The sequence below is a fragment of the Lepidothrix coronata genome, unplaced genomic scaffold, assembly GCF_001604755.1.
Source record: "Lepidothrix coronata isolate B3197 unplaced genomic scaffold, Lepidothrix_coronata-1.0 Scaffold44, whole genome shotgun sequence".
Lineage (NCBI taxonomy): Eukaryota > Metazoa > Chordata > Aves > Passeriformes > Pipridae > Lepidothrix > Lepidothrix coronata.
This window is the reverse complement of record NW_016690224.1, coordinates 5,625,601-5,637,491: the sequence shown is the minus strand read 5'-3', so window position 1 is coordinate 5,637,491 and position 11,891 is coordinate 5,625,601. Positions and strand designations below refer to the sequence as shown.

The 11,891-nt window shown below is 45.1% G+C and overlaps 1 protein-coding gene across 11 annotated transcripts in view; it reads right to left on the bottom strand.

Annotated features, from left to right (window-relative positions):
• Window positions 1-919: 919 nt before the first annotated feature.
• CIT (citron rho-interacting serine/threonine kinase) overlaps window positions 920-11,891 on the bottom strand; it is an 82,820-nt gene continuing 71,848 nt past the window's right edge. For 8 of the 11 annotated variants that reach the window (XM_017814114.1, XM_017814124.1, XM_017814119.1 and 5 more), the window contains 9 exons: window positions 11,115-11,254; window positions 10,160-10,252; window positions 7,854-7,962; window positions 7,599-7,727; window positions 6,833-6,913; window positions 6,149-6,227; window positions 5,848-6,036; window positions 4,703-5,006; window positions 2,292-4,245 (listed from right to left, as the gene is read on the bottom strand). In XM_017814114.1, coding sequence (XP_017669603.1) covers window positions 4,222-4,245; window positions 4,703-5,006; window positions 5,848-6,036; window positions 6,149-6,227; window positions 6,833-6,913; window positions 7,599-7,727; window positions 7,854-7,962; window positions 10,160-10,252; window positions 11,115-11,254 — 1,148 coding nt within the window. In that variant the 3' untranslated portion in view covers window positions 2,292-4,221. Of the gene's footprint in view, window positions 4,246-4,702; window positions 5,007-5,847; window positions 6,037-6,148; window positions 6,228-6,832; window positions 6,914-7,598; window positions 7,728-7,853; window positions 7,963-10,159; window positions 10,253-11,114; window positions 11,255-11,891 lie in introns of all 11 variants that reach the window. The other 3 variants (XM_017814120.1, XM_017814118.1, XM_017814125.1) reach the window with 2 other exon arrangements.

Genomic DNA, 11,891 nt, shown 5'->3' with positions numbered 1-11,891 from the left:
CTAATTTTTTTTTTTTTTTTTGCTAGAAGAAAAGCTTAGCAGTAGCTTAATAAGTTTGGGTTGGTTTTTCTTTTTTTTTTCCTAGTTACAAAAGAAATTTTTCACATGTCAGTGACTAAAGGAGCTGAAACCTTCAGACATGGAGAACAGAAAGGCAGGTGAAAGCATGCACGACTGAAGCGTTTAGGGATTCAGGCTCATTAGTTCTGGCTAAGCTTTATGGATTTTTTTTCCAATTCCATATATGCATGACTCACTCCAGGCTCTTATCAGTGCTGGTGTGGTGGAACCACAGCATGGAACCAATTATTTTATAAAAAGCTTGTTGCTTTTTCTTTTTTTAATTTTAATTTTAATTTTTGCTTTGCAGCCTCTTGCCCTGTCTCAGCTGGCAGAGCACTGGGTACAGGGGCTGCAGCCACCATCAGCTTTTGCAGCCCCAAAAAAGCTGTAGGGGGAACTCAGAGCCCAGGGTGGGGGGGCCCAGGCTGTGTGACCAGCTGCTGCCCCACAGGAATGATGATCCATCACCACTTCCACCCTTCCCTGCCCCTGGAATGAGCCCAGCTGCCCACAGGCCCCAGGGCCTCTCCAGTCAGGGGCACCGCGTGACGGAGGTGAGGTGTTCCCTGGTACCTGTGGCCTCAATGACATTCCCAGCAGCCACACCCTTCCTCAGGTAAGCCACAGCCCCCCTCAGACCCCCCATCCCTTTCTCTCCACCAGGAACATCTGCAGGAGAGCGAATGAAGGAAGAGGTAAAGGCTGCTTTTATTTTTGGTTTCTGCTGGGGGGGTGGGTTTTGGGGTCTTTTTATTGGTTTTTGATAGGTTGTTTTCTGTTTGATGGGTGAATGAATTAATCACTCTGTGTTCCCTTATTGCAATGGGATGAATCAATTCCCTCCAAAGGCAAAAGCTGGATCAAGAGTTGGATTTATTAGCTCACTTACATTCCCCACCCACAGCTCACAGTCTGTGCTGTTATGTTTATTCTTGGCTGTTGCTAGGAGAGCACATTTTTTAAGGTAGATGCAGAGACTTTTGTTACAGTCACTTTTGGGGACTCTGGAGTAAACCAGTACAGAAATAACAAGAGTTCCCTGCCCTCCCCGACCCCATGAATTTCAGCACAGCCTCTGGGGGTCCAGCTGACATGGATTTGTGCAGGGTTTTTGGGAATCAAAAGGCTCGATAAATAATAATTTTTTTTTTACTCCACCAGTTTCTGGATTAGTTTAGTTTTGTTACAATTCGGATCATGCATCATAGGACTGCAACAATGAGCTTTAAATAAGTATTCTTTGTGCACAGTAAAAGAAATAAAGGAACATTGAACAAGTCAGCATTTCATCATATACATCATAGTAGGCACAATAGATAAATCAAGCAGCTCGGGGTTTATGTAGAGCATTTTTCATGGAGAATGTCATGTAGACCAAAACGTAAGAGGAGCCATTGGTAACCCACCCCCACAGCCTCCAACAAGCCCTTTGTCAGGGCTGAGGGGGTGGGGATGTGCACAGAACCAAAAACACTGAACAGTAGGAGGACAAATTAAGTTACTGTAGGCAGCAGTGTGAATATTAAAAACCTCTTCCTGTGAAAGAATACTTCAGACCCTGTAAAAACTGGTTCAGTTAAAAATAGATGTTATTTACATTTAAGTCTGATCTAGCAAGTTTTCCCAGCAGGTGTAAGTTGAGCTGTACAGTAACTCTGCAGGTTGTACTCAATCTGACTGGATTTGTGAATGGTCTTTTTTTTTAAAGTTGCAGCTATTAGGCCTTAAAGCACCAGCATGTTACAGCAGTGGGATGAGGAACTGTCTCTGTCCACTTTGCTACCAGGACGGTGCTGGGATAAATCCCAAACCTGACATTAGATCACACTATTGTTAATTAAGATGGTTTTTTCCAGCTCAAGATGCATGGGGTCATTTACCAGGGCAAGACTGTTTTCCCAGATACTCACACATGTTTTACCTCTACCCCTCTCACTGGTGAAGCACACGAGGGCAGGATTTAGCTGTAGGTGTTTGCAGCTGACTGCTGCTCTAGTAAAGGACTTGGATTAATCCACCTGTTGTAGTTCACGTGAACATACTTGGGGTTGGTGAAGCCACTTACAACTACTTGTTCAGGGAATGATGAGTATTAAATGCTAAATATTGCCAGGGTTAGGTCTCAGGTCAACTGTGACACCCGTGGATTCCCCAGCCCCGGGGCTGGGAGGGGGCAGGATGGGCAGGGGGACTCCAGGGAGAAGGAAGCCGTCATTTCACCATGCCAGTCAAGATAGTTATTTGTTTTATTTGGTTATTGTTCAACAACAAAGTTCAATACTTTCCAGGTGGAGCTTTGAACTGGCCCTCTGGTTCCCTCCCTTGTCAATAATAAAAAGGTAATGAAGAAAAATCCTGTACTTTTAGAGACCTAAAACCTCATTTATGCTAACAAGCTTCAATTGCAATTTAATGTTACAATATTTCTTCATGGGAGCGAGGAGGACTGAGCTGAGGGCCCTCCAGTGTCTGAAGATGGCTGTCCACAACCACCAGTAAAACAAAAAGCTAGTGTTGAAAAACGCACAGTTTACAATAAAAAAGTAGAAACCAATTCAATTCCCTTTTGTTACGAATATAAAGATTCTTGTAAATATGTACAGTCCTTTGAGCTATTTCTATAGCAGGAAGCATTTCACGAACAAGACACAAGATATACACTTTCAGGACTCAACAAGCCCATTTCTGAGGTCTTGAAGATCTTCCATGAGATGCAAAGATTTAAAGACTGATCTCTGTGACCTTTCAAAATATTCAGACCAGGAGACAAAAACTTTCAGCAAGTTTCCTGCCAAATCATCTGATTGAAAATAACCCAACAGACAAGAGAACTGAATACAATATCCATGAAACTCGCCAAAGGACACTGACAAGGCATTGGAATTTTGATGGGTTTCTAGAACAGGTTAGCACAGGCTTGCAAGGGACTAGCAGAAGTTTTAAGTGTGGTGCCAAGGGAAGATTGGATGCACTTTTGCTCTTCCCAGTTGTAAAGAACATGGTTGTTCACTTAGGATGTTGCTATTGCAGAGGGAATGGTCAAAAACCTGCTTTGAAAATCATTTGCTCTCTGCTTCATGTTCACAGCAAAAGAGAATAGGAAGCAATAAAAGGCTCGAGGTCGGACAGGCGGCAGCGAAGGTGTGTCAGCACCTGCCAGAGCTGCTCCCTGTGAGTGTCCTGTGCCACCACACCGCATCTTATTGTAGGACAAGCTACAGCTCACGGGAGGAGCCAGCCCGGGCTGCTCCCTCGGGGAGCTGAGGCTGGCAGGACTCATTGCTGAAGGGACCGTGTCCAGTGCTGAGAGGAGAACACAGGTGTGACTGTAACTCTTGTCATAGAATAAGGCTTGTTAACTCTTCGTTGCCAAATTTCCAGAGTAACGGTTATTTTGCAGCGTAATCTAAAGGTTTCGGTTAATTTACAAGTGAGGTACAATACACTACTCAGCAAAGCAACCTAAAAGGAGAGAGCAGCCAGTGATGGTGCAGCAGCATGCAGTGAACTGTCATGCAGAAGACCTGGATAAAGTCTTACAACCCAGTAGCTTATAGGTAATGCACTTTGTCTCAGGGCCGGGCAGGGGGGTCGGTTAAAGCAGAGATCTTCCCTCCCCATCAGAGCTGCTCTAGAGCAATTTTAGTGAGAACAAAATAACTTTCAGAAGTGGCAGGTGAACAGACTAATCAGAAGTAATTTTTTCTCGTGTTCTGTGGAGAACATCCAACCACAGCTCCTATTGAAAGACTCACTCACCTTGGCCCTTCTGTTTCCAGGCCATCAGGGGCTCCCAGCACGTCTCAGAACTATGCCCAACTCTCTGGTAAGGGGTGCTAACCACAGTAACGACCTGGGGCGGGACACTAGTCCCATTTCCTTGATGATCTACTAGGGACTAAAGTGGATACAAAAAGTTCATGAACTGCTTGAAAGAGTAACAGTAGTACAAAGTGCAAAAACAGGAGTGCAGGAAAGTGCAGAGAAATCAACTGAGCTGCGAAGGATCTTCAGAAGCGCCACGGCTCCCGCTGCGGAGCGAGCTTTGGCCCAGGAATGCTGTTTGGGAACTGGGCAGCAGACAGATGGAGTGCATATACTCAGTATATTTCCTTTTTTTCCTGCAGGTCAAGATGAGTAACTTTGTCTAGCTGAGACTTACACTGAAGACTGGTCCCAGACCTGGCAGGGAAATAAAACCACAGTTACAAGTCACAGATGTTTCTCTCCCAGGCACGAGGTGCCAGCAGCAGAACATCACCTGCTGCTCCCATGGAGCCAGGACACAGTCCTGCCCCCTGCCAGGGGGCATCATCCGAAAACACTGACAGGCAGGCACTGTCAGCACCACTGAGCGCAGCAGGCCCAGACCTTAACCCCCTTCAAATCCTCTATCACTTGATTTCTGATAGTAAATTCACCTGTTCTAGAGTCAAGCAGCATTTGCAGTCACAGAACTAGCCCAGGGAAGATGGTCACAGAGCCAGGGAGTGACACCATGTGGGCTCTGTTCTAACACAATTTGAGGAGCAGAGGGGTGAGATTTGATTTGCTCTTGTACTTCACAGTCCCACCAGCCCTTCTGCAGTACATACAAGCCTGTCCTGAGAACAGAGAAGTCTCCAGGCTTCTGACTTACCTTATTGACTTGAGCAAGAGGAGTTCTGGCACCACTCACAGGCATCCTGCCTCGGCTGCTGTCCTCGAACAGTCGTCCCGGGGAGCGCTCCCTGCGGGTGCTCAGCAGCCGCCCTGGGGATTTCTCCCTCTCCAGAGGTCTCCCAGGGGACTTGTCCCTCCGCAGCTCCGTCCTGCCCTCGCGGTACCGGTGGGGTGTGCTTGGCTCCCGAGGGTGGCTGGGACCTTCCGGGGGGCCCGGGCTGGAGGCGACGCGCTTGGTGATGTGCTCGTTGTAGGTGGGGGGGCCTCTCTTGTTGGGGCTGCTGTCATTCAAAAACAAGGGACGGGAACAGCTGAGTGACAAAAACCTCTCGTTACGTTTTCTTTTGGCAAAAGTGTAACTTTCCCCCATAACACGCCCAGCAGCTCTCAGGTGAAAAGCGTCAGCATCAGCCCTCAGTGCAGAGATACTTTGGTAGCTGAGTATCCATCACATGAGCCACACGGGTCAAGTGCCTCTAAGGAATTGCTGATGTAAGTCAGGTGTGTGGAACAGGCCAGAAAACAACATCTTTTTGTACACTTCAGCCATACACTTCTTATATAAAAATGCACTGAAGTTTGATATATGCGTTTTCACACTCAGAATTTTCTGGGATGTTCAGGCCAGGTTGGGATGAGCTACAAGCCTCGATTTCTCTGTCTCCTGTGCAGAGGGGCACTACCAGCCCCAGTATTTAGTCACCTGTGTGAAGTATCACTGTTGTGCTGTATCATATCACAGCTTCCCAAAGCTGTCTCCCTGAGGCAGACTCATTATTTGACAGGAAGGGGCTCTTGCTTTAGAGCTTGTTACAGCCAACCCATGTCTAGTGTCATATCAACAGCATCTGAGGTCACCAAGCTTCAAAGTCAGAGCTTGATCACAACATCAAAGTAAACCAGCAGAAGATCACAAAGCATTTGTGGAGATTATCCCCATCTTCCTAGAGAGATGAAGTTTTTTCCCTTCTGGGTTTTAAAACATCAGTGACTCTCCTCCAGCATTACAGTAACAGGCTATCACCAGCCTCCTTCTCTAAGAACAGAACAAGGGAATCTGTTCCACCACATCAGGGGTGAGGTTTACTCGTGAGGGACTGTAACACCCTGATGTCACCGTACCTGCGCGTGGCAGAGGAGCCTCTGTGGTGCTGCTGCTGCTCGTTGTTGGTCTCCTTCACCAGATTGCCCTTACAGCAGATCACCCTTAACTTGTCCTGGTAGGAGGAGGCCAAGTAGATCGCTCCTGAGGAGATGGCAGGCCCGAGGTACCGTGGGTTTGGTATCTCCAAGTGGGCTCGTGCAGGAGTTCTGGGTAAAATTGCAGGAAAAGTCTTTACAATGGCAATGGTTGCCTTTTCCTGGCAAGTCCATATATTCTGCACCACAGGCTGTTCAAAGGGGTGAAAAGAGAACAACTTACCCTAGAGAAGCTCGTGCCTGAATCTCGATCACTTCAAGGGAATTGAAGTGGGTCACGAACAGATAGGGCTCCCTGTAGGCTGCAGGAGCAGCACAAAGACGGGAAAAAACACAAAATAAATTCTCTATTAAAAACTTCTAAATCACATCCGTGAGTACAAGAGAGCCTGACAGCCCTCTGGGAAAACTGAGGAATACATTTTCTGTAATAAGACACAGACACTATCACTAAGGGGGGAGATGCAAGCTCAAAGAATTGTTGCTTTGAAACTGTGTCTCAAGGACTTCACTAACCAAAGTATCATGAAAAAGACATTAAAAACCGACTATTAACTGAACAAAATCCCATTAGGCAGCACGAAAAGCCTGAGGGAACCACAATGCCATCATGTATTCTTGGCTATTTCAGAAACTTGCAAGCATCATCAGAAATTGCACTAGCCAGTTCAGTCAGTGTCAGACTAGGAAAATTAAGGAAATGTAACTTTGGTTTAGTTTTCCTTAAATTGCTTTTACTTCAGAAGGTTTTGCCATCTGGATGAGCTTAAATCGTGGGGAAATCTCCATAGTTTCTAGGAGAATTGGGAAAGCGAGAAGGAAACAGAAATGCTGAGTGCAGAGTACCCATCCCACGAGGATGCTTCAATAATTTCCATAATCCAAGTGACTGCCCCCCAACACCTACCAAAAGCCAAGGGCAAGCGGTTCCACTTCAGGTCATCTGTCCTGCTGCGTCTTCCGTAGGAATCCACAAAGACACCAAACTCTGCCAAGAAAAGTCATGTCATGTCACGAGCAGGTGCTTGAATTTTATTCCCTTTTTTTGAAGGGACAAAGGCAGTTACCCCAGGCTTTTTATCAGGGACAAGGTGCAGAGATTATCTTGCACATCCTGGAGTGTTGTGAATTACTCCAATTGACATGGAATTGGTGAGATGTAGGAGTACTGTCAGGCCAAAAGGTGCTGCAGTTCTGAGGCTCTCTGTACTCATTAAGGTAAGGTTATTATTCAATTTGCAGACTCCTACCATTAGTCACCCAGAATTACTGCTTTTGAAGACTTCCTGTGCATTGCCATGACACTGTCCAAGAGGGCAACAAAAGCAGTTACACAAAAAAAATAACACCCTCTCTTATTTCATAAAAAAAAATAACACCCTCTCTTATTTCATCACAAGAAGGTTAAAAAGTCTCATCTGTCTGCAAGGAAACCAGACAAAGCTCAGGTCTGAGAACCCCTGAACATTTATCAGGATAATCAAACACTTGTTTGCACTTAACTCCACTGGCTGCAGTCCTTCCTTCAGGCACAGTCTACGTGCAGCAACTGATCCACAGCAGGAAGAACTTTTAAGCCAGAAACAGGCTGCCCAAAATTCAGCAGCACTTCTGCAGCTCACGTGCCAGAGAACAGGTGTAGTGCAACACCTGCACAGCCATCCACCACCTACCATGGAAACACAGCAGATACTCCTCCCTCTGCCCCGCTGGGTTCACTTGGATGATACTGACTGGAAAACTGTTGGTGGAAGCAGCAAACACAGCAGAGGCCAAAGTGTGGTCATTTTTATCAAGAAACTCTGCAAAGAGAATGGAGAAAAACACCTTGATTGGCACCAATGTCTTTTTCCTGAAGTGTTTTAGAGCAGCCCCACCAAAAGAATCTGTGGAGCCACTTGGAGCATTCCTCAGGAATTGTCTCCTACCCTCCAGCGTGTACTGCTTCATCTCAATTTCATAGAACTTGTTGGTTCCAATGATGATGCTGTAAGTGGTCAAATGGATGCAGCTGCAAGGCTCCGAGGTTTCAATCTCCTGGAAAAGAGGACAGTATGGACAGATATTAGTTCCCTGTAGCAGTTTACAGATAATGCTTAGTCTGGAAGATTGTAAACTGCCACATATGTCTCTATAAAGAGAGAGATGGCAACGTCAAAGTCTCAAACACATATGGAAAAAAACCTCTCGTTAAAGGAATTGTTTTGTTGGAAGTGATACTTGCTTGAATATAGACTTGCATATCAGCTCAGCTCCAGGTGCTAAGCCAAATATTATCCTCTTCCTTTTGGAAGAATATGCTGTTCTGGAGGACGCTTGTCTGCTCTGCAGCTCAGTTTTCTGGAGCAGTAGGGAGCAGCTCCCTGCTTGCAGTAGGTGACAGCCATGCCAAGGACTGCCTGCCTGGGCAGGGCTTGGAGATGACATAAGACCAGGACTGAGCAGTTGGGGCTGTAAGACAGGCTTGTCACTGGGAAGTTTATCTGTCAGAACTGCCCCAGCTGCAGTGTAGCTGTGCTGGAACAATCACTTCCTAGCCTAGAAGTCACCATGAATCAGGGCAGCTGCTGGAAAGGCAGACAAAATTTCCCAGAAAACTGCAGCAGGATTGACCCCAGTCAAGTCCCAAACTCTTTCTAACCCATGGAGCAGAACTCTTGTCAGTAGGCATGTCCATGATCCTCCCAAGAGCAAGAATCAGCTCCCTAAAGCTGTTAACACTCCAGAGATCAGCTTGATGGCTCCTTAAGGAAGACAAACATAAACAACGTTCCTTCCTTCCTTCTTTGTTCAACATTACACAGAAACATTGTCCAAGACCTGCCTTTTGATTGCACAGCTAGGACAGCTCTGCAGGTTAGCCTGACACAACACACAGATGCCCAGATCTTCTGAGGACAAGATTCCTTGCATAATTCCTAGCTTATCTGGAAATTTAGTTGGCAGAAAAGAAGAGCATATTCTGGGCTTGCTGCCATCTTGTTAGGATCTAAATTCAGTTGTCTGGATTAGTGGAGATAAGGAAAACTTGCCTTCTAAAACACGCCTTTGCATGTTCCCTTGTCAAAGGACAGGGCTGTACATCCTCAGTAAATCCTGCTGGCTGCTGCTCCATTGTGAGCAGGAGTTGGTATCAGCTACAATGCCTGTAGATGTTCCAGGTTTGCATTGTTTGTGCCAAGACATGTCTTTCCTCCTGAGGAGGCCAGATCTGCATGACTGTGCCCACTGCTTCCCTCCTGCAGTGCCCATGTAGAACTTGGTGGGAATAACAGCCTCAATCAGGCTGTAAATTGAACCAGTGCCTTCAAAGCCACCTGCAGAACCTCACAGGGACGTGTAGTTTGACTGGAACATCCCTTAATTTGTGAATTGGAGAGGACATGAGTTTCTGGGTGCCAGCCTTTTATAAGGCTGTTTAAACTCTCTGTTCTGAGGAGAGATCCCTATTATTTTGAGGCTTCCCTCTGGTTCTATATGAACATATAAAATTTATTCCTGACATTCCATTGGAGTTGTGTTTGAGAGGAGCAGTGGGCCAGATGCTCTGAGTGTGATCTGCCTGCAGCTGGCTGAGGGGAGTTGCAGCAGTTCTGCTTTCCCTCCCTGCATGGCAGAGAGCAGCAGGACCTGTGCAGATTCCACACAGGGCTGGGGCTGCAGGTGGCTGGGGTTTTGTACAGAGGAGGGCACACACAGCCACGAGAGATCCACACCTTACAGCCTTGTTTGCTGCCAGGAGAAAGTACACATGTACCGGGATAAGTAGGGGAAAGAGCTGCCTATCCTGAGATGGAATAACACCAATATACCCTTCAGTTTTCACTTGTGCAGTAGGACAAATTCAGACACCCATTGCTTCCACAGTTGCTAAGAAGAGTGAAGTAATTTGTTATGGATTTCTCCAAAGACAACAGAGGTGAGGATAATTAAGACAGCTGGATAATTAAGAAAGCCTTTTTTGGGACCAAATAAATGAGGGTACAATTACAGCTGAAACCAATATCTCAAAAAGTCACAGTTCTGTTCTGCATCTCTCCAAATATGCCAACTCTTATTAAAGGAAATTGCTGCCTACTCCACTTTGAGTCAGTGCACAGCGCAATTTGTTATCATTTTAGCTGGCAAACAAGTGTTCTCATGCATGCAAAAAGGTTCTAGATGTTTGTTTTAAACAAAGGTTTAGTGCACTCTGTGAATTACCTCAGCTACTGCAGGGAGTTACTAAGCTCACCTTTCTGATACAGAACTTGCTCAAGCTCTCGTTGTATCTCAGAACCACCACTTTATTGGGCATGGCTGCACAGATACAAAGAGTGTTCTCAACCTGTAAGGAAGATAACAAGCACAGTTCAGGATGGTAATACAGAGTAAATTCTATTGCTGAGCAAGTGAAATGGATCCAAGTTACCTCTTGCCACAAAAAGAGCTTTGCAGAGATAAGCAAGTACAATTTTTTAAAAGGGTAATTATTGTGAATTCATGGAATAATGAAAAGCCTCTTCACATTCTCAAAAAAGAACGTGAATTTAAATGGCTTCTATGATCTCCTTTATACTTGGAAGAAGTTAATAAAAAATTAGAAGGTTTTCCACAGGAAAGGGATTAACAAACTCAAATAGGTCAGGTCTACATTTCAATCCCTGAAACTGTTATCTTAAACATCACCTTGAAATGAATGGTGTTCCGTTTGTTACCAAAGTACTCCATAGAAGTACTTGTTAATGAGTATTTTTGTTATGGTTAAATGTTCCATTACTAAACCCAGTAATTTATGTAAATGTCAAGAATTAAAGTGATGCAAACACCTAAGGAAATCTGCTGGCCTGGGAACATGGCATTAAAGAACAAACAGAGGATAGAATTCACTAATTATAAATCTCAAAATTACAGTCAGTGGTGAGGAGGCAGTTGTACTATGCTCTGCTGGATTTCTTTTATCTAGCAGTTTAGGCTACACCACCATGGCATCCTGGTTAAATTTATCCATATTAGTAGCAGATTCCCCATTCTGTCTCCAGCTCAGCCTCTCTTCAGCCCATACACTCTTCTTATTTGAAGAAAAATATTTAAAACAAGAATATAGACCTTGGATGTGTTGCCAGTGGAATAAAGATGCTGATTTTACTAATATTAAACTCAGAGCAGTCTAAGGGGAGGTCTGGAGGCACAAGGGAGCTGTTTCCTACCTTGCCAGCAGCAAAAAGGTGACATCCTTTGACAGCCTCAAAGATATTTGGTGAGACATCGGGTTGGGCTGGGAGGTGAGACTGGGCTAGAGATTGCTTCACTTTCTTTACATCAACAAGGCACAGAGCCCTTTCTTCTCCTGGAAACAAAAATGGTTGCATTTCATCAAGGGAGGGTTCCCTATTCTCTACAAAAGTCTGTCCTGTTACCTAAGCAGCAGCTCCTCATTACAGGCTGTTACTGTGGAAACAGTCACAAGGTACCATGTAGAATTCATCCCATATTATTCCTACTCAAAGTGAAACAGAAAACTTAGAGAAACCGAACCCCACGACAGGCAGTAAATCCACTGAGAGAACAACCATTCCCTCCGTGAGTTATTAGTGTTGCTAAGGTCTAGCAGATCACAGCGACTGTGGCCTCATTAGGACACCATTCAAAATTAGCCAGGAAGTTTTATTTTACCCTTCAGAACTTCTTAAAGTACAAGATGTTTTAAGTACAAGATGTTTTAACCTCTCTGTGCCAAGGGAATTGGCAAGGGACTTCCAAGAAGTGGCCTAATAAATTGCATTATAGCCCAAACACAGTTCTTCTCAGAAGTCCAGCAACAGACTAACACAGCCCTCTCCTCATTATGTGTGAGATTTGCTTTGTTCTGTACCACCCTGACACAAATAAAGCATGGACAGCTTAAATCCTTACAAGGGGAAAAATGCAGAACAAACAGAACAAGAGAGAAAATTTGTTTTTCATTCCCTACAAATGTCATATAG